This window comes from Cebidichthys violaceus, unplaced genomic scaffold (genome assembly GCF_023349555.1).
Source record: "Cebidichthys violaceus isolate CVI_PGR_0920_01 unplaced genomic scaffold, fCebVio1.0.p SCAF_23, whole genome shotgun sequence".
In the NCBI taxonomy this organism is placed as follows: Eukaryota; Metazoa; Chordata; class Actinopteri; order Perciformes; family Stichaeidae; genus Cebidichthys; species Cebidichthys violaceus.
In genome coordinates this window covers 5,690,713-5,717,626 of record NW_027176406.1, presented here as the reverse complement: position 1 = coordinate 5,717,626, position 26,914 = coordinate 5,690,713, and the positions used below count along the sequence as shown (strand labels likewise).

General features: G+C 43.7%; 1 protein-coding gene and 1 long non-coding RNA gene across 2 annotated transcripts; one reads left to right on the top strand and one right to left on the bottom strand.

Annotated features, from left to right (window-relative positions):
* The first annotated feature begins 96 nt into the window (after positions 1–96).
* LOC137878438 (dynamin-2-like) lies at positions 97–26,842 on the top strand. Its single transcript, XM_068718741.1, is given in 22 exon segments — positions 97–569; positions 7,590–7,663; positions 7,911–8,060; positions 8,740–8,943; positions 9,115–9,213; positions 9,294–9,454; positions 9,541–9,683; positions 10,041–10,176; positions 10,292–10,359; positions 10,972–11,110; positions 13,324–13,410; positions 14,102–14,172; positions 15,992–16,043; positions 17,052–17,063; positions 19,314–19,424; positions 21,136–21,245; positions 21,896–21,937; positions 21,939–22,005; positions 22,271–22,435; positions 23,244–23,467; positions 23,731–23,994; positions 24,320–26,842. Coding segments are annotated over 22 exon segments (2,613 nt in total). The 5' UTR covers positions 97–408; the 3' UTR covers positions 24,393–26,842.
* Positions 19,145–20,435, bottom strand: LOC137878441 (uncharacterized). The gene is made up of 2 exons (XR_011103613.1): positions 20,198–20,435; positions 19,145–19,725 (listed from the first exon to the last, which is right to left on the bottom strand). It is a non-coding gene; the product is annotated as an uncharacterized lncRNA (long non-coding RNA).
* Positions 26,843–26,914: the final 72 nt, after the last annotated feature.

Sequence of the window (26,914 nt, the reverse complement as noted above, 5' to 3'; positions counted from 1 at the left end):
CAGCTAAAGTAGCCAATAGACTGCTTGGTTTTACAGACAAGAGGCGGGACAACACTCGCCGGGTTCGATCGGATGTCGTCTCCTTTGACCGGATGGTGTTTGTGTAGAAGGAAGTTTTGTTTTGCGAGTTTTTCCGTCCGTTTCGACTGACTGGGTATTTTTAGTTAACGCGCATAAAAGAGCACGACATGATATTAGTGTGAATTGCGTTTACCGGTAACCACTCAAGTGTTGAAGTAGAGAATAAAAGCCCGAGCTGTTTGAAGCGGCGGATCTCTGAACGTTACACTTAGGAGTAACCCGAGAGCACCTTCCTGCTAAGCTAACGTTACCTAGCTTAGTTAGAGCGGCTAGTGTTGGGCTCTGGTTTGTGTTGTGTTTGAAGGAGCTCTCCGAGCTAACGAAGCCATGGGGAACCGGGGCATGGAAGACCTGATTCCCCTCATCAACAAGCTTCAAGACGCATTCAGCTCCATTGGCCAGAGTTGCAATTTGGACCTTCCTCAGATCGCTGTGGTCGGTGGACAGAGCGCTGGGAAAAGCTCAGTCTTGGAAAATTTCGTTGGCAGGTAGGTTACGTGATTGTTGTTAATTTAATTGACAATTTGAATCAACTAAAGTTTTGTGACAATGTGTCTTGCGTGGTCTTACATTCTCAAACTGTGTTTTTGATTGTCAGGCAGGAACGGTACTTTTTATAATGCAACTTAAAGCTAAGCTAATGTTAGCCACTCTACCAGGTCTAAACGTTAATATTCAAGTAACGCACTTGACGTAAAACTGCCATGAAAGTGCAAAGTGGCTGCTGGTTTAACACCTTGACGTGCACACGCCTTTTACGTAACTAACCACAGGGCCAGTGGAAAACTTTTTAATTAGGTTTTGTTTACTAGGGCTCAATGCAAGCTTTCCTGTTTTTTACAAGAAAGTGTTCAAACGACGTGTGAGGAAACATACTATCTCTGGTTGTTCTTCTGCTCATTGCCAATACTTTACTCAATATTTGCCCTCTAAAACCACCAGTAAACTACCTGGATCCCTGGTTACACTCTTACATTTTCAACATGACAAACTAAGACTTATAAAGAATCCAATCAATTCATGTTTATATATTTAAATTGCACATTGTTCACTGTATGTTCAGTAAATTACAGTGCAGTTTATCTTATTTAGTCATCTCTTTATTCCGCCTTAGTTCTGAATGGGAACCTGTTTTACTATTTAAGATTTTAAGCCACACCCAGAAAGTCCCCTAGTAATACGTTAATTGTTATTTGGTCTGTTTGATGGGAGCTTTATTGACTCTCATAACAGGTTGTTGTTGGAGTAGCGTGTTTATTCTTTTAGATGTGGGAGTACAAACATGTACTCCCACATCTTTTGCTGATCTTCCCACATGTTTTTGGGAAGATCAGCAAAAGTCAAGAAGTGGAGGAAGAACAAGCCACCACCTTTACTTAAAGATGTGGATTTTTCAAACATAATTTATATCCAGTTTATAGTATACAACACATGGACTTTCACTTCAATGCACAGTCTTCTGTCAAAATTCTGCCAAACAGCACAAGCTCACATCTGCTGCAGACACAACTTCCCTTACCATCTTCCTCTTTTGCTAATGTTTTTGGCAAAAAATGTAAGAAATTAAGGAAATACACTCAACGTCTCTCTATTCTCTGTGGTGTGAAGGTTACGCTACACTGCTTCTCAACAGGCCGGTCCTGTTGTCCTCTCCCACATCAGCAGGGAGTGAGATCACCCTACAGAAGAGAAACAAAACAAGCTCGCTCTAAAGCAGCTTGTTTAGCAGGTTTCCACCCCATTGAGAGACACTCACCGTGTGTGTGTGTGTGTGTGTGTGTGTGTGTGTGTGTGTGTGTGTGTGTGTGTGTGTGTGTGTGTGTGTGTGTGTGTGTGTGTGTGTGTGTGTGTGTAACCCAACCCACACAGGGATCACACACACTCACGTAGGCCAGCCGGCATAGAAAAGGAAGTAGATTGGCTGTTAAGATGGCATGCAGGCAGGCCTTTAGTTATCAACACACGGGCGAGAGCACGTCGTATCTGCTCTCAGGCAAACACACACACACAGATTAGACTACCACTCGGTGCACATTAATTCAGATGAGTGGGACTATGCACTGTGAGAGCACTTGACACATATCAGCTGTAATTAACATTTCATGGTGACCTCAATTTCACAGCTTGTGCAGTACCTCCACGTTCTTTCTGTTGACAGAACCAACATACACCCATGTATGAAAGTGTACACTTGTACATGCTCATCCTTTTTTATGAAGTATGTAAGGAGTGCACTTTAGTGTATCTATCTTTTTATCCAAACAATGAAAAGTACAGCAGCTACTCTGTATGCCCGTTGCTGCAGTGCAGGTGAGCTTGAGGGCAGATACGGTGGAACAGTAGAAGAAAGACTACATAGCTACAAGGTCGAGTCTTACTTCAACCTGGAAGTACTTGGGAGGTGCAGCATACAACCATAGCAACAACATTAATGTAGAGATGACTCATTGTTGATCTAAGGGCTTGTTTGAGCTCAGGAGCAGCCAATACCTAATCCAGATACCATGTACAGGCATCGGTTGCTCACAACTATGATTGATTTTAGTGCTGTAGGATAATGGATTTGCAAAGTCTCTGTGGTGACAACAGTCCTAAACAATGAGCACTGAGCTGCTGTTACTGCCAGTAAAAATGGCTTCTCTGTGGTTTCCTCAGTCTATTTCTTAGGTGAGCATGTTGTGTGTAAATGGCTTCGTCCCTGTGACTAACGCTCTTTAACAGGGCAACACCACGGCACACAACAGTTTGTGACACATAAACATTTTGTGACACTAATAATTGTACATTTATAAAATTTCACCGCTGAACAGCATGCTGTTTACAGCTCGGTAGCTAGCCGTTAGCACAACAGTCTGCTAACAGCTGGGAGAGGCTCCGCCGCGTTACTTAAAGAACAGAAAAGAGCGATGCAGGAGGAACAAAGAGACACCGGAGATGCACCAATAGAGTCTGTGCCCAACAGAGGAGCTGTGTCTGCTGTTTGGAAGTGTTTTGTTTTTAAAAAATCCGACATTTTGCGAGTTTGGAGCCACTGTTGATGCCACTGGTGGTAACACCAGCAATTTACATCACCTCAGTAGAAAATGTGAGTTATTTTCATGTGTGTAATAGATGCAATCTGAAATGTACACCTTGAAAACTGCAAACCTATCTACGTCATATTGTTATGTTTGTTAAATTATCAGTAGCGATAACTAAATTATATGCTTATTATACATATTACAAACAAAAACTCTAAAAAAAAAATATATAATGCTGATTACCTTGTAATATGTGTGGTATTTGTTATAAATGTTGGTACATAGAGGGTGATAAGAAGCTGTACTTGGAGGGTCTTAGGATCCAGGGGAATGTAGGTGAAGGAAGCAGGAAGAGATGAAGTTCTTCGCAGAACTGTGAAGAACTTACGCAGCTGTTCACAGCTCACTGCCAGCCGGTTCTTGTGTTAAAAATGTCTGCTTAATAATTAAACGCTTGATAAAATAATTTTCGGCGTTAATTAGTTTATGCGTTAACGCGAATAAAATAACGTGATATACCGTGAAACCGGTATAATCTTACAAAATACCGCAATATACATTTTTGGTCATACCGCCCAGCCCTACATCAAGGTAACCCGTTGATGGACTGTAAGTTTTTCTGACACATTGAACATAACCTAAATACACTAAAATCAGTTGCATTATTGTAACAATCATTTAGCCTTAGCGTTTGAGGCCTAATACACCTTTCTCGTGACGGATGCATGTGTATTTAACACCAATAATAATGGCTGCATTCCATTCAGGCATGTCAGCACCATGGCCCTGATATTGTGCATGCTTCTTCACTGTTATGGCTTACTGACAAACTAAATGGACCAGTCGGTAGATGCAAAAACGTTCTCATTTAACCTTTCAGTGTTATTTATTTACTGGCTTTTGTTTGTTTGATGCATGCGTCATTAGATCATATAATTAACTCTCAGTTTAGAGATAGGCCTCTTTTTGTCTCTGCTCTGATGTCATTGCCCCAGAAGGGAGTAAAGACGTCATATCTATCCCAGCAAGCTGGTCTGGGTGGAGGAGGTTGTTATCAGATCTGTGGCAAGTAGACTACTGAGAAACCAGGAGTTTTTAAAGCGTTGTAACAGTTGTCCTTTAATACGGTACTAGATCTTCATAATAAAAAACTCTGTCTTCCATAAAGAATTGAATTGGCATCATTAAAACCTATTTGATGAGTGTTTGCGTTATATGTATTTCTTGATTTGTAGCGGTACTCTTACTCCGTGTTGGAGTCGGCATGGGTATAAACAGTATTTGGAATTTGTAGATGCTTGTGTGTAGCACAGTGGACATCCCTGTGAGGAAGAAGCACAGACATCCGAGGGCGAAGGGATTTTCCACTAAGCAGTTGGATTTTGGTAGTGCTTGAAAAGGATGGGCTGCTAAGTGAGGCTTCATGGTACCCACAGTGATGGACTGTGGTGCCTGAATGCGGGTAGCCATAATTACATATCCGTTGCCACACCAGAGACCCATGCAATAAGTCCCACTAAACCACAACCACGTTTTTGTGTACTTCACCCTCCAGTGAGAGCCCAGGATGACCTCAGAGTTTCACACTCCAGTTTCCATGTTTTGAAAACGAGCCCCGTCAGGCCTCTATAGACTTGAGGAAAAGGAGGATCTGCTGTGGAGTGGTAGCTCCTCAGAGTTGCTCTGCCTGTTTGTAAGAGGCTGGGGCTGTCGGGGCCTGCAGGCAGGGGGAGGGGAGTTGGCTCTCCCGATCTCTCCCTGCCCTACTCTCTCTCTTGCTCTCTCTCTCGCTTTTGCTTTCTCTTGTCGTAGATGGATGGAGGGAGGCTCATAGACTGATGCTCTTTGCTTGGCCATCCATAATGCATGAAATGATACACAATCTGCTCAGCCTCGTCTATCATTTACAGCGCATCAATAATGGAATCCTGGCCTCTTGCTTCTTTTTCAATATGCCGTTTATCCAATTCTGTCTATGGAGATTGACTGGTTCAATTCTGCACTTGTGTTTTGTCTTCTCAGAAGAGCATTTGTGAACAAACAACTTCTTTGTGTGTGTTTTCACTTCATTAAACTTTATTGATGCTTCATTTTATCACTGAAAAGTGGCCACCTGTTGAGTCAATGAGACGGGGTTTGACTGCTGAAAATCCAGTGAGAGTTTCTTGTAATTGGAGATATTCATCAGTATAGCAGTTTCTTGAGGAGGTCATTCTTGCTGTAACCTCTTAACGCCTTTCTCCCGTTCCCGTCTGTTAATTATATCCTTTTCCTCATCTGATAGTTCCATTGTTCTTTATCTCTGTCTCGCTGCCACTCCTCATCCAGAGCTTTCTATACTGTCCGCCGACTGAACAAATGCCTGCATGCTCCACATTATGTGCATGACACAGCACCAGTGCTGAACCACAGACCTGTGGATTTTTTTGCTGATGTAAGGAACACCCAGAATGTTCCCCAATGTTTCACCACAGGAGAGTCACTCTCTTTTCCCCTGTCCTGTGGCTGACACGTTGCTGACAGTCTGAAGTCAGCAGGCAGTGCTGAGCCCCGCCATAGTCCCCTCACGCCTGTAGGTCTGGCAGTAGGGAGGGAACGGAGAATGTGGGTTAGTGACATGCTCCGCTATGATTGTTCCAGGACCGGGGTCGATGATTACCACCAGATGTAGCGTGTTTGCAGAGCAGCAGAGGGGCTGTCATAATTTGGGAGGGGAGTACAGAAGACCGGGTGGAGGAGCGTCATCTGAGGGCTGTCTAGGCAACTTTGGTTATGACTCATGTAGTTAAAAATTCTTCAGGTACCCCGTCACGTTAAAGGGAACAGACACGCCAATTGTGAGAAAGTTCCTATTTTAGGGTCTCAATAATGCACTTTGCACAAATAGCGTTTGCCCATGCTTGTTTACTGTCATTTCATGCATTATGCATTGCATTACTTTGTGTAATTACAGTGCCTTGCGAAAGCATTCACCCTCCGCATTCACCCCCCCCTACTTACGGTGCCTTTGCAAGGCACCGTAAGTAGCATGATGCACGTTTGTAGTTGAGAATGTGCACGTAGACAATGTCAAGTCCCAGGCCCGAGGCGAGTTTAGTTAAGGAGTTCTCGTAGGTGATATATTGACACAGTCTGGGCTCACACACAAGCTAACGGTGACCAACTGAAACCATAGGCTTGGCCTGACCTTTAAATAGGCAGTTAATTGAGCAGCAGGGAACGGGCTTATCAATCGAAAACCACCACATTACAAGATCTCACCCACGAAGGGGAAATCCACCCTAAATCTGAATTTATATTTAGCTTTTCCAATGATTTTGATCAGATTATGTTTTTACAAACATAGACAAGTGTTTCCAGGCCATTTTTTAAAATAGACACACCGGAACGTCATGAAATTGGCTGAATCTCTTCTCCTTCGCCCTCTTTTCAGTTGGCAAACAGCAAAACTTTGCTCATCACTGCCAACATCTGGTAGAGAGTGGGACAGAGAGCCTAGCTGACCAAATCATCATTTTGTGGCCGGGATGTCGTCTGACAAAACCAACATAAACACAGGTCATTGACCACAGCTGTGCTGTATGATCGGCTTTATTGACGTTTGAGAACATAAAGACAGACGGTTACATGTCTGTTAACTGTCCTCCTGTTCTCTCTGGTTACCGATACTGTGTTTTAATACAACGAAATTCACAATATAGTTGTTCTCAATAACATATTGTTTGGTTTTGTTGTCAGACAACTGAGCGAGTATGAAGTAGTTATCGTATCGCGGTCAGTCAATATTTCATGTTAACCAGAACAGCAGTCATTCCCGAGCGTCGTCGTCTGAAATACTCAACAAATGTTTACATATTCTGAGTCTGAGGTCCGGTAGGTTGTGTTCGAGACATTGCATTAAAACGCGACTCATTTGAATTGCAAAACGTATTCGTATCCCAGTGAAGTCACCACGGATGCTGCTCTAGTGCCGGAGAAGTTGTTCCATTATTCACCGTCTGTGGAGCAGCTCTAGGTTTTGTCCATGGATGATATTATAATTACAGCCTGTTTCAATAGAACATCTGTGAATTCTATTTTAGGGTGGATTATCCACATAACAGTGAGAGTGGGTGTGAATGAATTGCTCTCTTAAAGCTCTAATGATGAGAGAAAATGACTTTGTCACGTTTGATTTGTTATAAGACAAGTCGGAGGCGTGAAATTCCCTCGCGTCCATCAATTTACCAGAGGCCACGCTGCACGGACATGGACATTGAGTGAATTGAATAATTAAGGGCTCTCTCTCTCTCTCTCTCTCTCTTTCTCTCTTTCTCTCTTTCTTTCTTTCTTTCTTTCTTTCTTTCTTTCTTTCTTTCTTTCTTTCTTTCCTTCTCCCCCCCAAACCACCCCTGTTTTACCCAACATGCCCCTCCCCTCCTGTTTTGATTTCCCTCCTTTTCATCCTTGCTACTCTGTGTTTATGTTTCTTCTGTCTGTCTCCCTCAGGGACTTTCTTCCCCGTGGATCAGGCATTGTTACCCGTAGACCTCTCATTTTGCAGCTGGTCAACAATAAAGCCGGTGAGTGTTCCTGTCCTCCACACACACACACACACACACACACACACACACACACACACACACACACATCCCCTTCTCCTTTCATCGCTGTCCTGCACACGGCCTCTCTGTCACAGTGCCCCGAGCTAAGCTCACTGTCTGCACTATTTGCTGCTCTCTTTAATTTAATATTCTCCTTTTCCTTCTCTTTGTCCTTTTCTCTCACTCCACCCTCCCCCTGTGTACATCATTTTGCACCTGTGTGTAGAATATGCTGAATTCCTGCACTGCAAAGGGAAGAAGTTTGTGGATTTTGATGAAGTGCGGTCGGAAATTGAGGCGGAGACCGACAGGATAACGGGCTCCAACAAAGGCATCTCTCCCATCCCAATTAACCTGAGGGTCTACTCCCCAAACGGTAACAGACTCACGTCTTATTGAGAAACACAAGCACTGGTAACACTGTTTGCTCTTATGTAAAGTACGTTTGCATGTTATATGTCGAGATATTATGTCACAATATATATCGTATTACTTATAACATGATACAAAAAGAATGATATAAGTCACTTTTGAAATAATCAAATGGTTTTTTTTACGTTGAGGGAAATTCAACATCAAATTTGATGATTTCATGTTTAATTCTTTCAGTGTCTGTAATACTTGTAAGTAATATAACCTCAGAGATGTTTTTATGGAGTAAAAAACAAATTACAGTTCTGTTTACAACAACAACTGTCTGCCTTCCCAAATGTCTCGTTCACAAGATGAAAGCTTCCCCTTTCACCACAGACACCCATCAACATGTTAGATTGAGGCAGATGCTGTCAATGTCTTTTGGATGTTTGTATGAAAAGGGAGGAAAACGAAGGCCTTCTTTTATTGAGAAAGCTTTTGAATTATCAAATACTAGTTTGTCTCATGTCCATTACTATCTAGGTTTCCAGTCAAATCAAGTATCAGCAAATCAAACTAGATAAAATGCTCTTGTTAAGAAAAGGAATGGATATGGAATCATATTACTTGAATGAATGACAATAATTGTAGTTATGTGTCACCTCCGCTGATGGAAAAGCATCTTATTTGCAATTTCTCAGTGCTGAACCTGACCCTGATCGACCTCCCGGGAATGACTAAGGTTGCGGTCGGAGACCAGCCGGTAGACATAGAGCACCAGATCAGAGACATGCTGCTGCAGTTCATCACCAAGGAGAGCTGTCTCATCCTGGCCGTGACACCCGCCAACAGCGACCTGGCCAACTCGGACGCTCTGAAGATCGCCAAGGAGGTGGACCCACAGGGTGAGTGTGGAGCTCTCTGCTGACATTTTTTAAAATCTGTTTATATTTTTAAACAGGCCCTAGAAAAGGTCAAAGACACTGACATAATTATTCTGTATCAGTCATTTTCCTCTGTATTATCCTGTAAGACATGTTGTTTGAACTGATGTGGTTTCACCTTGTGTTGTGAAGGTCTGCGTACCATCGGTGTAATAACAAAACTGGACCTGATGGATGAAGGGACGGATGCAAAGGACATCCTAGAAAATAAACTCCTCCCACTGCGTAGAGGTGAGGATGATGTGCACAAAAACACATTCACAGACTTTGGTTTGGATTCTAGAGTGATTATTTGTGTTATTTGTGTGCAGGCTACATCGGTGTGGTGAACCGCAGTCAGAAAGACATCGATGGGAAGAAGGACATTCGCGCTGCTCTGGCTGCAGAGAGGAAGTTCTTCCTGTCCCACCCGGGCTACAGACATCTGGCAGAGCGCATGGGCACACCACATCTACAAAAGACACTCAACCAGGTCCGCTGTCAATTGTAAAATGTAATTTCCTCCCTGACATGCCATTGATTCTGTAAAACAACAGTACTACCTCCGTCTGTCTCCAGCAATTGACCAACCACATCAGGGACACACTCCCTGGTCTGCGCAGTAAGCTGCAGAGTCAGCTCCTCTCGCTGGAGAAGGAGGTGGAGGAGTACAAGAACTTCCGTCCAGATGACCCGACACGCAAGACCAAGGCCTTGTTGCAGTGAGTGCATCTGAATATTGCTCCTCATAATTAAGTATTTACGGTAGATAGCTCCTGGGTGATGTAACTCACGGCGGCCATATTGGATGCCCACTGCACAGGACGGACCCACTTTTTAAAAATGACAAACTATCGCGACCCAACTTACCATAGGCCTTATATAAAAAAACATTCTCCGGTAATGAGTGGATATAGAGGCATCAGTATTACATTGAGTCTGTTTCATAACCAGGTGAAAGTTCCTCGCAGTGACTGTAATGAACAGTAATGTTTGCAGTGGATCTCCAGAAAGGTTTAAGCTGCACTTGCAAGTAGATCCTTAACACTGGTGTCATGTTTGTGCTCGACCCTCATCAGGATGGTGCAGCAGTTTGGCGTGGACTTTGAGAAGTGCATCGAGGGCTCCGGGGACCAGGTGGACACCAACGAGCTGTCGGGTGGCGCCAAAATCAATCGCATCTTCCATGAACGCTTTCCCTTCGAACTGGTCAAGGTTAGTGTGAATAGCAGTGATATGTTACTTATTGTTGTTGTGGTTGTTATGGTCATGGTGTTTGGTCTTCGCAAAGATTGAAGTATTGGTTTGTTCTTCTCCCCCCATCTTCCAGATTGTGTTTGACGAGAAGGAGTTAAGGCGAGAAATCAGTCACGCAATCAAGAACGTCCATGGTGTCAGGCAAGTGGAGCGGAATCAAAAAGCCCAGAGCTCAATAAACACCTGTATTCTGCTTCAACACAAAACACTGCTGTACCCACACGCTTTGCCTCTTTCCCTTCATGCGAGCTGTCTACTGTAATTCATAATCAAGCTTTGCCATCAGAGAATAACGGTACCTCTTCAAAGAACAGGTGTTTTCTGTTGGATGTGAAATGTATTTCCTTATTTCTACTGTCCCTCACTGTTTTTCCAATCCCCTTTCTCGACACTGCAACACCACCCACTCATGTTTCTGTCTGCTGAGGCATTCAATTATTATGAGGGTTTTGTGTTACATGTATTTTAGTCCCCTGCTGCGATAATGTTGTCATGTGTTCACCGATCCTCTCCTGTCTGTCATATCTCATTTGTTGTTGTCTGCTTTATTACATATACATCGTTTTAGGCGCTTTATCCTTTCACCCCCTATTGTGACTGTCGGTATACGGATTTTTCTGTTACTTTGTCCAAAACCTCAGATCTCTTCAGTCACCTAATCATCCGTCTAGTCATCTGTTTTGTTTGACCTACATGTCCGTTAACTGTCCCATCGGTCTGCCGCTGTGCCTCTGTCTCTCTGTGCATCCTCAGAACGGGGCTGTTCACTCCAGACCTGGCGTTTGAGGCCATCGTGAAAAAGCAGATCGTTAAGCTGAAAACGCCCTGTCTCAAATGTATCGATCTGGTCATTCAGGAACTCATCAACACAGTCAGGCAGTGCACCAACAAGGTACTGCCGGTGTCCAGCATCTCCCGACCCAGCCGAGACACGGGGCTGGGGCGACCCTGGGTGTGGCAGAGGGTACGCTGACGCGGAACATTAGCCAACAGATTCCTACAATATCCGGAAAACATCAGTTCAGTTGTTAAACAAAAGAAACGTTCTGTGCGGTTTGCCCTCAGCCTAGCCCAGTCCGATTAGCCCTGTGTGCAGGCAGCGCTGTCATGTTGTGGAGTGTTGTGACGGGTGACGTGTCGTCATGGATTTGAGATGTTTCAGGGACCGTCTGAGCATCTCTGGTCTCGCCTGGACAAGCTGCAGGTCTCATGGCTCTGTACACATAGCCAGCAAATCAAGGGGAAGGTCTTAAGCTGTAATTTGGCCATGGGTTGGAGGTGATGTGTCCATCTTCACAATTTTTACCTAGTCTGAGAGGAACTGGCGTGTCAGGGAAGAGGATGTGAAAGACCTGTGGCTTGTCCTTCTCCAATGCTTGATTTGTCTCTCAACAGCTAGAAATGACTAACTGAACAAAGTCTCCTCTTTTTATTTCTTCTTTCTCTTTCCCGGCTGTCCTCTTTTTCCTCTTCCCCTTTTCTTCTTCCTCTCTCTCTATATACACCACCACAACAACATGCAATCTGACCCCCATCACCTTTCAGAACGGGGCTCTTCACCCCCGACTTGGCTTTCGAGGCGATAGTCAAAAAGCAGATCCTCAAACTCAAAGAGCCCAGCCTCAAATGTGTGGACCTTGTGGTGTCCGAGCTCACCGCGCTCGTCATGAAGTGTGCCGTTAAGGTAACCAGGGACACACCCTGCTGGGAAGATGGCACGAAAAGAGAAGGCATTCCTCTTAGAGATGCACCGATCGATCAAACACTGTCCCGTTATCAGCCGATCGGCCATGACCGTTTACTGCCTGGTCAGTGACCTATATCCGTCTGCTAAATTTACAGACTGTAGCGTCACAGCCACACACACAACATGCACGTCGCTCACACAGTGGCAGCACACAGTACAGACACACACGCATGCGTCATGTCTTCTGTTTGGAAGTTCTTCAGTGTGAGTGAAGAAGACGTATAGCTTATAATGTGTAAGTCTTGGAGGAACGGCCTTAAAAACATTTGAAACAACTTTGAGGTTTGTTTGAAGGGAAGTTTTTTGATAGTCAATGTTTTATTATGAACATACAATTGAATTAAAAAAATAGCCATGAAAGAATAGTTACAGAAATGTTTGTATAGCTGTCGATTATTGTTCTTAGAAAGAGAGAAAATCAGAATCGGCTGGTCGGAGTTTGGCCTAGAAGCTTGCAGTCGGTGCATCTCTAAGTCGTCTTCAAATGTCTGTCATTGTCACCCCAGTGAACTCAGTCAAACCCCCCCCCCCCCCCCCCCCCCCCCCCCATCAGTGCCCACTGCTTCGATCGTGTGTATCGTCCCAGCCCCATTCTTTTCCAACCTTCTGGAAGTCTCCACACCATTCAGACATTTAAAGCACAACTTAAAATTTCCATCTGACGGCTACCAAGCTGTTTGACCTCAGCAGACTGACATTCCACTTTGTGCCGAACCGGATGGAAGGGGAGTGATGTGAGATTTTTTTTGGAGGGGGGGGATACCATTAGCTAGTGGGTGCAGTGGCAGTCTGAATGGAGTGTTTCCATAGCAACGGTGCTCCACTGCCACCTTGTGGACAGAGGAAGAGTCTGCACATCATGAAAGGATTCTACATACACTCAGTAATCCAGCCATCCTTCCCTCGTCTCTGTTCACCTCTGTCACTTCCCTTCTTATCCAGTCTTCACTAATATTAATACCTTCCATCAGCTACAGATGATTGGTTTGAATGTATAATGTGTAAATTTGGACATTGTTCTTGTTTGTTTAAAACAAAATTGCTTGATTAACTAATAGCACATTGATTCTTAATTTTTGAAGTCATCCCTGGCTGATGGTAACAGTCGCTGTGTATTCAAAGTCTGTTTTTCTATGTGTGTGTCGGTTTGTGGTTGTTTGGATATGTGTGACACTGAAATGTCACTTGACTACCTTCTTTCCCTTTTCTTTGTTCTCCACTTATTCTCACTTCTCACTCCTGTTTGTCTCTGATACTTATTGGTAAGTCTTACTAAGCTCCAGCTCACATGTAAGTGTGTGTGTGTTTGCGTGTGTCTTCTGTTCAGTGCTGCAGCTGTGTGTTGTGTTGCCTTTCAGCTCAATTCCTACCCCAGACTGAGAGAGGAGACGGAGAGGATCGTCACGACCCACGTCAGAGAAAGAGAAGGGAAGACGAAGGACCAGGTGAGTTCCTGAGATTAAATATAGTCTTGAGCGTGCAAAGTCAGGCTTTGATGTTTATCTTTTTCATCTGTAGAAAAAATACAGTAAGAGCCACAATCTACAATTAACATGTACTCCGATATTACGTTGAGGTGCTGGTGATTCCTCCCAAGTTATCGTATAAATGGGAGAAGGGGAATGTGACACGATGTAACAAAAGGTGAAGTGGTCAACTGATGCCTGAACACAAACTGTTAAGACCTCAAACCTTCTTTAAGGATTTTAAACTTAAATCAGCAAAAAAGTGAACCAAAGATGCCTCAAACAAATATTTTGTCAGGGTTGAGAAGCCTTGGAAACAGCGTTAGGCCCAACTCCATTCATACCATGACTAATGAGAATTTCAGGTTTTTGTTGCAGCTCTCACAGGCAGGAAATGAGGCAGATTGATGAATGATAAAGTTTCAGTTTATAAACAAATTCAGTCATATTGTCAACTCCATCCCATCTGCTGTGTGCAGCGTTGATAATATCAGTCTGACTACAAAGCTGTGTATAAATTTAGCTTTAGATGTAATCTCTCTCAGGGTTGTTTTCGTGCAAGTGTGAAGTATCGGAAGTGAAGCCGAGCACTTTCTTATTTGTGCCTTCTGTAAGTGGTGTTTAATTGAGGCCTCTCCATCCTAATCCTGATTTTCTGCCTCTTATCCAGGTTCTGCTGCTGATTGACATTGAGCTGTCCTACATCAACACCAATCATGAGGACTTCATAGGCTTTGCCAAGTATGTACCCCCACCCCCCCGCCCGCCCAACTTACAGCTTGATGCCGGTGACCCCAGTCTCAGCACAGGCATTATGGTCCCCATTAACTACATGTTGCTCATCGTCTGAGGTGCACTTGTGACTCCGGACATTTACAGAGGAAACGGACCTGTTTCAGAGACGTAACAGAATCACCGGCACATCACTGCTACTGAATCAAAGTGTTGCACTTTGGTGTGATGTAGCATGCCAATTAGTGATCCAGCCAAATCAGGAGCATGTGTCTCCCTGTGGGGGAGGGGGATGCCACGACGATCAAGGTTGCATTAATTGCCCACCTCTCCCTGCATGCAACCCCCCCCCCCCCATTGATGAAGTCAATGAAGCATGCTCGATTTCTTGATAGATAAACTTCCTGTTGGCTGAAGAATGCTTACTGTGCCAATGGACAGAGCAGTGTTGAAGTTTCACTGGATTGGCTTGTAGCTGCTGTTGTGCACCGGAGACTCATTTGCACACTTCAAAGCACCCACTTGCCATGTTTCCATTCACACATTTTTATGTGCATTTTGAAGTATCGCATTAGAAAAGCTGTCTGGAAAACCACAAAAGGGTTTTCACGCTCACTTGAGGTGGTTTTTTGCCTTTTATCAAAAAAATAGTTGATTTAAATTGGTAATGAATGAATGAAAACAGCCTTTGATGATTTCTGACGTAGTGAACATTTAACTCGTATGACTGATGAGCTGTTCTTGCTGTCTGCGTTTTCCTGGATATATATTTCTGTTGTTTTTGTCTTCAGGCAGCAATAAATATATGGCCGATACGAAAAATGAAAACTTGCCCAATTGAAACAAAATCCTGGAGACCTCTCTCCATTTTTCTCTCGTAGAAGGTTGAATGGCCACTGTGGCTTGTTTTGTTTCCAGTTCGCAACCTCTTCTTCTTCTTCTACTCTGTTTAATGGCGGTTTACCAGACGCGTAGCCTATACTACTCTGTAGTAAAGCCTGCATTTCCTTTTTGCGACATTTCAAAAGGTTGCTTAAATTCACTTGACAATTGAATGGAATCACGGCGACTCTTTTTTACATTTTTTTTTGTGGTGCATCTCTAAGTGGTTTAGAGTTTGGGTTGAATTAACATTAACAGTCCTTTTAGTGTAGCAGTTACAGTAGCATGTAGTTGAGTGGAGCTCCCCTCCTCTGTGTCGGTCATGCCGTTGACAGAGTAACAAAGCAAGCCCCCCCCCCCTCCTGTGTGTGTGTGTGTGTGTGTGTGTGTGTGTGTGTGTGTGTGTGTGTGTGTGTGTGTGTGTGTGTGTGTGTGTATGTGTGTATGTGTGTATGTATGTGAGAGTTCATGCCTAGCCTCTGCATGGCGAGTTTGCTGTAATGTATCGCAGGTCAGCTAGAGCTGTTTAACGGTTCTCATGACATCACTTTCAGTCTTGACTACAGAAGGCTGGATGATGGTAGCTCCCCAGGGTACGGCAACAACAGGTGGGCTCACAGAGAGGATGTCGGGATGTGTGTCCAGTGTGTGTGTGTGTGTGTGTGTGTGTGTGTGTGTGTGTGTGTGTGTGTGTGTGTGTGTGTGTGTGTGAGTGTGAGAGAGAGACAGTTTGGCCCTCCGTGTTGTCCAAATTCCTCCACGAGCCACTTTCACCTTCATGTATGTGTGTAGGGTTATATATTTGCATCAGAACTGAAACACAAGTAACATAATATTGTAAATGAAAAGAATATTATTGGAATAGAAGTGACACATGAATATTGATTGTTTGGTGTGTTGCCATCAATATGTATTGTCTTTTCTGTCCATCTTTGTGTAATGACAGTGCCCAGCAGAGGAACACGGCTGCAAACAAGAAGAGGGCCATACCCAACCAGGTACCTTTCATCACTCAGCACCGGCCTTTTCAACAATCCCAGATTTAATCTCCCTCGATCGATGTCTCCCATTACCAGCCTGTTAGTCAACCATGTGAATATATCTCACTCCGGCAAGGATTTAGCACATAGCCATTAATCTATCTTGACCTAACTGTTAACAATACCTCCTCTGTACATAAGTGTACCCAGTCCCTTTGATTTATTATCCTCACTCTAAACTGGCTTTATCCACAACGTTTTAAATCTGGTCCTTCTCCTTTAAATGTTTCACACAAACCGATATCTAGCAAAGTGTGTTTTGTATTTCAATGTGTGTAATATCCTGAAATGTGATTTATAGTACTGCTCCTCAGCATCAGAGATTGCAGTTTCAGTGAGGGAAGAGTTGCCTTAATGAGCTTAAAGAAGACTCTGCCTCCCTGCTTTTCTGAATTAATTGCTGTTTGCATGTGACCCAGGCATGTTGTTCCACAGCAAAGCAACAGTTAATTACAGAATTCTGTTGGTTTGTTTTGTTACCTCCCCATTAACTCACAAGCATCTTTTGTATTGAACTTCAGAATGTGCATGGACCTCGCACTGAGCAACTGAGCAACAAATATGACATAACCAAATGGTTTACTTGAAGTAATTCTAATTGCATGTAACTCTTGCTCTCTCTCTCTCTCTCTCTCTCTCTTTCTCTCTCTCTCTCTCTCTCTCTCTGTCTCTCTGTCTCTCTTTCTCTGGCTGTCTCGTGGATTATTGCTTTCTCTTTCCTCCTGTTTTTGCTCTCTCCAAACCTGTCATCCCCACTATTCCAACCTTTTCTCTCAACCTTTTCTTAAACCTTCATTCTCTTTCTTTATTCCTCTTCTCTCCTTCCAACTCTCCACTTGCTACCCTTTCTCTTCTCTTCCTCACCCTTCCATCTTTCCCTCATCTTTGCTTGCTTGCTTTCTCACTTCTTTTTGCTTTGGTTTTATACTGCACCCATCTGCTTTAAACCCCCTCCCATTACTGCAGGGTGAGATTCTGGTAAGTACCCCAAAGATTTAAACCGCACCCTGCTAGGGGGCAGCAGGGGTAGGCCATGCAGAAGGACTGAGGCCATCACACACAGGTCAGCCAGTATGGTTAGGGTGGAAAAGACCAAATGCTGTGAGATAACAGCAGAAACCGTTCCCGGTGAATACATAGTTGATACCTCACCATAATAAGTTGTTCTCTCTGCAGCTTGGCGGACTGGGAGAAGTCCAAGAGGAGAAGGTAGAGTCTCCAGACTGATCAAATTGATATCTATTACAATTATGGCATCAGCACGCAGTTACCAGTAATTTGGAACTGACTCAACAGTAACACATGGCAGGTTTGCTCTCGTAATTCTTGGTTTCATTTTAATAAGACAGTAATTGTCATTAATTTGGGTTGCTACTAACATTTTACCTTTTGTCCACCAAATATTTTAAATGAGACGGGACTTAATTTACCTCCACGAAAGATTTTGGACTTTACAATGCTGTGTGCTCTCATAAAACGACAACAAAGAGAACGGGGAACTCTTCCACCACTGACCGAGGAATGGCGTCAGTTCTCATGTCTTTGCGTTCGTACCTCTGCTGCTGCCTCATGCGTTGTGACTCAAAAGTTTGCCTTGTGGGAATCATCCGAAACGACGCTGGGGACAAAACGGGGAGGGAGCGGGGAGCCATTTAAATCAGCAACACAGTAAAAGTATTGATTCTTTGACATTTCCTTTGCATTCATGTCTAATGATTTCATTTGTAGATTAAATGCATGTTCAAACACTTTCCAACTTAAAAATCTTATCTATCCAAAAGACCACTGGTCTCCAAATCTATAATTATTATTTCTATATTCAGAGTTGATCAAAACTGTTGTTTTGTGTGGTGACTGGTCATGGCTTTGGGATGATTTCCAGTGATTTGATCAAAACATTTATTTTCATAACCTACTGACTATCTTGACTAATTTAAATTGTTTCTTTCAAATTTGAATTCTTGGAGTTAATCTCAGATGTAATCGTACATCCATAATTAACCACTTGCAAAACTTAAATTTACAAAAAAGGTTTGAACATTTCTACGGCATCTCAAATGTGACATGCTGACATCTCATTGCTTTATCTTTCTTGTGTCAACTTGGTCATAACATTTCCAACTGACTTTAAGACTTTTATATTGGGGATTTAAAACTTTTTGTTTCTAAAAAGTTTGAGTTATTTCCCGGCCAAGGCAAACTACAGTTAAGCCTCTATGCACGTGCTTTCTCTACCATGTTTATGTTGGTGTTTTTGAACTAATGAACCTTCTTTCCCCCATAACTCACTCCAGTCCTCTGCTGGATGGAGAGGGGGAGCAGACAAGAGGTCTAAAGCAGACTTTGAAATGGACATTCTCTCTTTGCTTTACTTAGAATAAGAGCATACTATGCACCGATGGCGATTTCCTCCATTGTACTTGAAATGGAGAAGAAAAAAATTGGAGAGACATGGTAGCTAAGAGGGCTCCTTATTTTCCTCAGTGATTTACTCAACTCTGCCTCTCAGTCTGATGTATTTCCTCCCTCTCCAGCTCTCCACTTTAGATTTCTGTCCCTCTATGAACTCCAATAGATCGGCTAACCAGCCGTTGCAATTCCTTTCTCCTCCATTACTCTTGTCTTCAGCATTGACTTTGCCTCATCTTTTACTTAAACAGTTGTATATCCGAGTCCAGTTAACCCCGTCTTATTTGTTTTATGTGTAGGCTAGCTTCTACTGACCCGCTGACACTTAACATACCACCGTTGACTTTTGGTCTTTGTCTCTGTTAGGCTTAGCTTAGTCTGGACACCATCTGGTCCTGTTTGTATGTTTACTGATTTATTTTCTGTTGAGTGAAAAACATCCTTTTTCAGTGTTTTGCATACAATTGGCCATATCACACACATTATGTATTCCTGTGCATGCATTACAGTCCTTCGGTCTTTCCTTATTCATTCTATAAGATTCACATTCAACCCATACTTCTGTGTTATAGTGCATATATTTGACTCATAGACATAATATTATGATAAAAAAAGGTAAAAGACAATTAGATTTATAGTGACCTAGCAGGTAAGCAGGTAAGATTTTATTAGTGTCACTCACATCCCAGTAACACTCATATGGCCCACGTGTCACATAAGCCTGATTGACAACACTGTTTTCCTCCGTCCTCCTCGTACCCTTCTCTCTGTACCACCCTTTTCTCTCTCTCTCTTCCACACCTTTTCCTTGCTGTGCAGGTGATCAGGAAAGGCTGGCTAACCCTCAACATCAGCATCATGAAGGGAGGCTCCAAGGAGTACTGGTTTGTCCTGACTGCAGAGTCCCTGTCCTGGTACAAAGATGAGGAGGTGAGAGGACACGTTCTGTTCCAATGCTTTATTTCACTGGACATGGACATGGCTAAGATAAGATGACACATAAAGGTGAAAGTACTGCATGTGGCACTGACATCCCAAGTGGAGATTTTGGTGTCATCACCAAAGATGGCTGGAGGTGTGTGTGCGTCCCAGCCCAGCCTAACCAATGTGCAGACTACTGTTCAGCTGTAGCTGGATGAACAGGTAGTCTGAACACTGGGCAGGCGGGGGGGTGAGGAGGACTCTGAAGGGAGGAAGGACCCCGAGGTCATTGCGGCTGCAGGTCGCTACCCTAGGACAGTAGGACAGAGGGCACAGAAAGCAAACATTACCTCATTGAAACAATAACGCATATGACAAAAAGTCTGATAAATCAGGATCCACAACGCCCCAATTCTTTTAATCGTATCAAACATATATTATTTAAAATAGAGCGTAATAGGGTACATCTGACCTTTTTTACTGATTCAAGCAAATATATCCAGACACGGTTGGACTGCATTCCCTCCTGGCTACATAACTACACTCGGCAAACTCTGCACTACGGTTTATTTACGTTATAGATCTTTTCAAATGTTGCATTCAAAGACTTGGAGAGTGACTTTAAGTGCACTGATGAATATTGTTAATGTGATCTGAAATCGCATGATCTAGTTTCACTAATGATTTGATTTGAACTTAATTTAAAAGACTGATTTAACTAAATGGAACATCTGTCTACAATGGTGATTAAGTGCAAATAGCATTGTACTTGCTTTACTCACCGCTTGATCTTCTTCCCAAGGCCTCAATCTTATCATTCTATCCAGTCCAGCAAAATAAGAAAGACCCGGTAAAAGATACCACTGCTGAGGATGAACTCCATTTCCGTGGCCTCAGTGTGTCCAAACGCCGACTGGAAACGGTGCATTTTTATGTTGGCCGCCTTTTGCGAAATAGCAAAGAGAAAGAGAGGGAGGATGGTGGAGGCAAACTGACGTGGCAGGCGGGCTGAAATGTTCCAGCCGGGATCTGACTTTGGAATTTGCAGGAAATCGTACTGGGTTACCGGGGGGGGGGATTGTGTGTGTGTGTGTGTGTGTGTGTGTGTGTGTGTGTGTGGGCGTTTGTCCACATGAGTCCTCCTGTATCTTTTAGGGTTTGGACACTTGGTTGTATCTATATGAGTGCATGTTTTTGCACACACCCAAATCCCATGATATGCATTTGTTCAATTTGTTCAGGCTTGTGTATCTTTGTTTGTCTTTGCACGTGCAGTTACGTTTTTTTGCCGTGTGTGTGTGTGTGTGTGTGTGTGTGTGTGTGTGTGTGTTTGTGTGGTGGGGGCGGGGGGTTGTGTGGAACAGTGAGTGATGTAACTGTTGGGCTAGCGCCGCTCTCTCTGTTAGTGCAGACATAAATGCTTCCAGATGTCTCTGCTCAGCAGTGAAAGCTGGCACCCCATCCCCCCCACAACTCCCTCATGCTCCTCCTTTTCTTCCTCCTCTCCCCCATCATGCATTGCTCCATCTCACCAGCCTGGTGGTGGTCCAAACCAGAGGATATGCATTCCATCAAGTCTACTCATTGATGGAGAACTGTGTTCATCCATCTCCATTATCCAACTGTATACAATGACTCACTTTTTGAATGTTATATGTTGCATATTGCAGGTTTCAGTTCTGCTGTAAATGCATAATGTCTTCTGTCTGCCTCTTGCTAGGAGAAAGAAAAGAAGTACATGCTGCCCCTGGATAACCTGAAGCTCAGAGATGTGGAGAAAGGCTTTATGTCCACAAAGCACGTCTTTGGAATATTCAACACCGAACAGAGGTGAGGTTTATGTTTAGTGAAAACACGTGGGAATGCACATGTACTTTACCTTTTCTTTGCATGTACACTGCCATTCAAAAGGAATCTCCTGCCGCTAAAGCTTAATTTGTTTCAGTAAGATTTTTTTATTTATTTTTAAATGGTTTTTCATGCTTTTAGGTTGTAAAAAGTCCTTCACTAATAGATGTTATTTTGTACAATGGTTAAACAAGACTAACTGAAAAGGCAGAGAGAGACAAAGACAGTTAAATAATAGACTAGAAGAAATCACCAGTCATTGGTAAAAGAAACTGGAAGCTGAGCATTAAAATGAGTGCAGATTTACAACAACTTCAACAGTGTTAGGGCGGGAAAAATGGTTACAACAGTATTTCTTACCTGGCATGTAATACTGTGGGGACATCAACTGAACGTTTTTAGAATGTATTATGTCTTTTGAGACCAAAAGTGTTGCAAATGTAAACGGTACATGTGGTGTCTAAATTATACCGTTTCTGTCAGTTAAATAGCCATTATTGGTTGAAAACATCAATATAACAGGTGAGTCTTAACATGTAAAGGGCCGTGTGTGTCCTGCACCATTTCTATATATACTGGCGAAGCCTACACACTCACAAGCACTTGTGTATGTCCTTTGTTTACCTGTACAGGAACGTGTACAAGGATCTTCGCCAGGTAGAGCTGGCCTGTGATTCAAGAGGATGTGGACAGCTGGAAAGCGTCCTTCCTCAGGGCAGGAGTTTATCCGGAGAAGGACCAGGTATGTGAGAGGGTTCTGTTTTATAAATTTGATAATATTACATTGGTCATTATTAATACATTCACCTACGTATTTCTCTGTGTACGCTTTTGGCTAATAATTTCTACTTCTACAGAGAGCAACTATGAAGATGTGTTTATCATGTATTTATACTTCTCTGTGTGTGTGTGTGTGTGTGTGTGTGTGTGTGTGTGTGTGTGTGTGTGTGTGTGTGTGTGTGTGTGTGTGTGTGTGTGTGTGTGTGTGTGTGTGTGTGTGTGGACAGACGGAGAATGAAGATGCTGCCCCTGCGGACACGTTCTCCATGGATCCTCAGCTGGAGAGGCAGGTGGAAACCATCCGCAACCTGGTGGATTCGTACATCGGCATCATCAACAAATCCACCAGAGACCTCGTGCCCAAGACCATCATGCATCTCATGATCAACAGTGTGAGTCCAACAGTCCTCAGCAGTAGACACAGGCCAATTAACAGAGTGTCTGCACATCCGGGAACCCAATTAAAGAGATCATCTGGGTCTATTACCTCAACGCTGTGTGCTGTATTTCCAAATATAGTGTTTTTGTACAAAGACCTCCATGTATATGTGGAGGTAACATGCCATTAGCTATGTATGCTGACAGGTATGTTGCTATTATCCAGCAAATGTGGCATACTACATTCTTTATAAAAGCAATCAAGGCTCCTCATAAACCAGTGATCTGAGCTGAGATCAGATAAAGTGCTATTTAATTAGACCTAAATGTCATTGCACCATAGATCTGTGCAGCGTAGCATTTCCTTTTTCTTGTTCCTTTAAGTAGCAGCAGCGGCCATGTAGTGCATGAGCACGAGACATAAACTTGAAGACACTAATTAATAGGATTTATGGTGCATGCTCACAGTGGCTTGTCCACCGTCTATTTATTAGGTTTTTATTATTGTGGTGAGCTCACTTGATGGCTTCCAATAATCCAGCAGCTACACACACACATAATAGCACAATAACACTTTTTGTCCGCTGGGCAGCTCCTTTCTCATGATTTTATTTAGGAATTGAATATCTCCAATGGATACATTGTTTTTGTCTTCTCCCTTCTTAGGCGTAGTCTTTAATTCTTTCAGCCATATTTTCCAATTCATAAACCGTCTGATCATTTCACTTTTGGCTACTGCTGCATCAAGTCCACACATTCTCCTTATTTTTAGCAATGTAAGTTGCATCTGTCTGTGTTTTGACACTATTGACTTCCATTCAGGCAAAGGATTTCATCCACTCGGAGCTGCTGGCCTACCTCTACTCATCTGGGGACCAGAACAGCCTCATGGAGGAATCGGCTGACCAGGCCCAGCGCAGAGACGAACTGTTGCGCATGTATCATGCACTCAAGGAGGCACTGCTCATTATTGGCGACATCAGCACTGGTACCATCTCCACCCCAGTGCCCCCGCCCATAAATGACGGCCGGATGCAAGAAGCCAGGTGAGATGAGGGTCTCCCATGTCAGACTGGATGAGGGTGAACTAGCATTTAGTTAAGATTTAAAGATTTTAAACCATTTACCTTGTAGTATTATGCCTGCCTTGCTGAATAAAAAGGAAATAAAAAATAGTAATTACACAGTGTGTCTTATATTAAATAGGAGCATGAAAACAAAATAATTCCCTCACATCCACCTCTACAGGAGACTGAATGGGGTCTTTTAGGTGATTATTACGTTTCATTTAATCGTATCGCCCTCTCAGCCCCACCCCTCAGCGCAGGCCGCCCCCGTCAGCCGCCCCGGCCCCCAGCCGTCCGCCTGCCACTCGGGGCCCGACACCAGGACCGCCCCCGAACCCTTCTCCTGCCTTTGGAGCTCCGCTCAACCCCTCTCCCGCCTTCGGCGCACCACCGATCCCCTCTCGCCCGGGACCACCCATCAACGCATTCAACAGCTACCAGGATCCCTTCAGCGCCCCCCCACAGATCCCCTCCCGACCAGCCCGCGTCCCACCCGGTGTACCCAGGTACGTCTTCCTGTTGTGATGCGCTTACCAATAATTTGTGTGTATGTCAAGCGATTTGTTGTTGCGCTGCATTTGTAACATTATGCCACTAACATTTCATCGTCCTCTGTTTTTCAAGAGTCACAGGCATGGTTTGTCATTTCTCAGGCTCACCACTTATCCCATTCTTGATATTTATAATTATTTCTAAGCATTCACTCTCTTCTCACTCCCACTGTCCTCCCCTTCCCCCTTTTTTCCTCTCTGTCGGGTTGTTTTGGTTTCTCCACTGTCTCTCCGTGAGCGCGTCTCACTCCTTGTTCTGTATCTTCTCTCCCCGTTGCAGCCGAAGACCCCCCGGTGCTCCTTCTCATCGGCCCACCATTATCCGCCCTGCCGAGCCCTCCCTTCTAGACTAGACCTGTGGCCAAGTGTGTGCGTGTGTGTTTGTGTGTGGGTGTGTGTATTCTGCACACTAAAGGCCGGAGGCGGGGGCTCGAGGGGAGGGGCTGACTGATAGCGGTGCATAATGAGCATCGTGTCTCTTCAAGCAATGTAACAAGCTGCTAATACCATCTTTATCAGTGCACATAAATGTCAGAAAGCCCTCAACCACTTGAATATTACATTTGACTGCTGTGGAAATTGTGTAATACAAAAATTAAACCCAGCTGATCTGTGGGACACATCTAGCTTCTATCGGTCGGAGACGATGCATCTAATTCAGTTCGAGATCTTTTTTTAATTCTTATTATAACTGGTTTATTTCTTTTGACAAGGTTCCCAGCAGAAGTTCGATAAATAACTTATTAAGTGTTGCAGGCTGGCTTCCCTCTCCCCTCCCTCCACCTTTTTAGATTGGCCGAGACGCCCATGTCTAGATCTCTGTGTAACACACACACACTTAACCTGTTGTTAACTGATTCCTAATGAAAAACAATGGCTTATTATCACTGTTGTTATTTTGGTGCTGTCACTTACCCCCCCCCCCCCCCCCCCCCCCCCCCCGTGTAATTTTATTTGAGTGGCTTTGTCCTTTTTAATGACCGTCATAAATGTAGCTTTAAAGGTGAAATCCTAATCGCAGGAACAGCAAAGAATAAAAGAATCACAGCTCAGGGTTGTATGAGACTGAGTAGCCTGAAAGCCTTCCTCAGAGACTCAACCAGGTTGACCGCTGTAATCCCAGCACTTCAAGCCTTGTAGCCTTACAACGAGCCACTGATAACGGGGATGTTGTATTCCGTGACTAGAGCGCTATGCACAGAAACCCGGCAGAGGGAGAGGGACCGGCTGAAGGCTGTCTGCACTCTGTGAGATGCTTTCTCTCCAGTAATTCAGAGTTTTTAAAACCTTGAATTATAATCCCTTTAGTCTCCGTTGAACCCCAATGAGACCTTCAGCCTTCGGGTAGACTTTGTTCATTCCTGGATTAACTGATTCTGATAGGGCGGAGCACACAGTACAGTTTCTTCACAGAGAGGATAAAACTCGGTGGAGCGGTTGGACGTGTCGTAGACGAGGGCGTGATTTAGAGTATAAAGATGGTATTAAGTGTTTAGGAGTTGGCACATCTCTTTCTGGGCTTAGCTGTCAAGGACATTTATTATTGCTATCAGTTCTGCTTCCATGCATTAAACATATTGTATATAGCTGGCCTATACCGAGGAGTTAGCACTTGTATCTCATTTAATCGCAGGGTGATGACAAAAAAAACATGCTATTGATTCTAATCAAAGGCCCGACGTGTTAAAAAGCAACTGTAGTAGTCGTATTAAAGGAAGCACTAACTGCCATTGCATAGATTAGCCTTGGATGTCGGGGAAAAGAGATCGGTCATCTCCTGATGCGTTATTTATAATTGGGGCATTTGTCATTTCTTTTGATGTTTTTGGTTGCTAATGTATCAGCTTTGTACAACTCAGCTCCACAGCTCCTCCTGGACGTGTATTTTGGGGTTCTGCTGCAGGGATTAGCTGTCTAAATGTGTTGTATGTTGGGGGGGGGGGGGGGGCACCTGGGGACTAAACATCATCTACACAGCTGTGATTATTTGATTGATTGCCCTTTGAGGGTATTTTATTTGACCATTTGAAACCAACTGAGGAGGAGAACTGGTCATGTGGGGAGTGACGCTGGGCTGCTGGGATGTTTTCTGTTTTAGCTTTGATCAGTAGTGGTTGTGAGCAGCAGGTGGTGGGAGTTGTGGTGTATACGAAGGCACACTCTGTCTGCAGAAGCTGTCTAGACTTTTCTATGTTCTCACCACAGAGGAGAGGAATTTTAATTAGCAAAACTGACAAGACAAAGAAACTAAAGAATTCAAGCGTCCCAAATGACAGACTCTTGAGACAGACGGTGCTTTTTTTCTTCTCCTGTATTTCTCTACAGGTCTGGCTTTCAGTGACAGTGCCAGAAGGATTAGAATGAGCTCATAAAACAGCTCAGAGTCTTCAGATTGAAGACCCTTCACATGAAATCTTCCACAAATCCCTCAAAAGCTAGTTTATGTGATAAATTTCTTATTGGCCAAAGTTCATTGAGTCCCCCTTGTGCCTGTCACTTCAGCCCCTGAGAAGCCCAGACTGTAATGTCCTGCAGAACATTAGGTTGTGGTCACACTCTTTCCTCCTAATGGATATGCCCTTGCCTCCTTTCCTCTTTCCCTCCCCTCCCCTGTCTGGATCTGGTGGAAGGGGTTGGAAACCAACCTGTTAAAAAAAAAAAAAAAAAAAAAAAATCTTTTTTGTTTTGCAAACCCTTGTCAAGTGCCTCTGTAGCAATTAAATGATTTGAATAAACATGAACTGATCTAGGATGGAGAGTAAATAAAGAGGTGTTGTGTACAATAAAGGGACTGGCTCTGGTGGTTGGTGTCTCCTTTTGTCCTTTGTGATCCACTTGCTCTTCTCTCGCTCTCTCTTGCAGATAAAGTAGCATT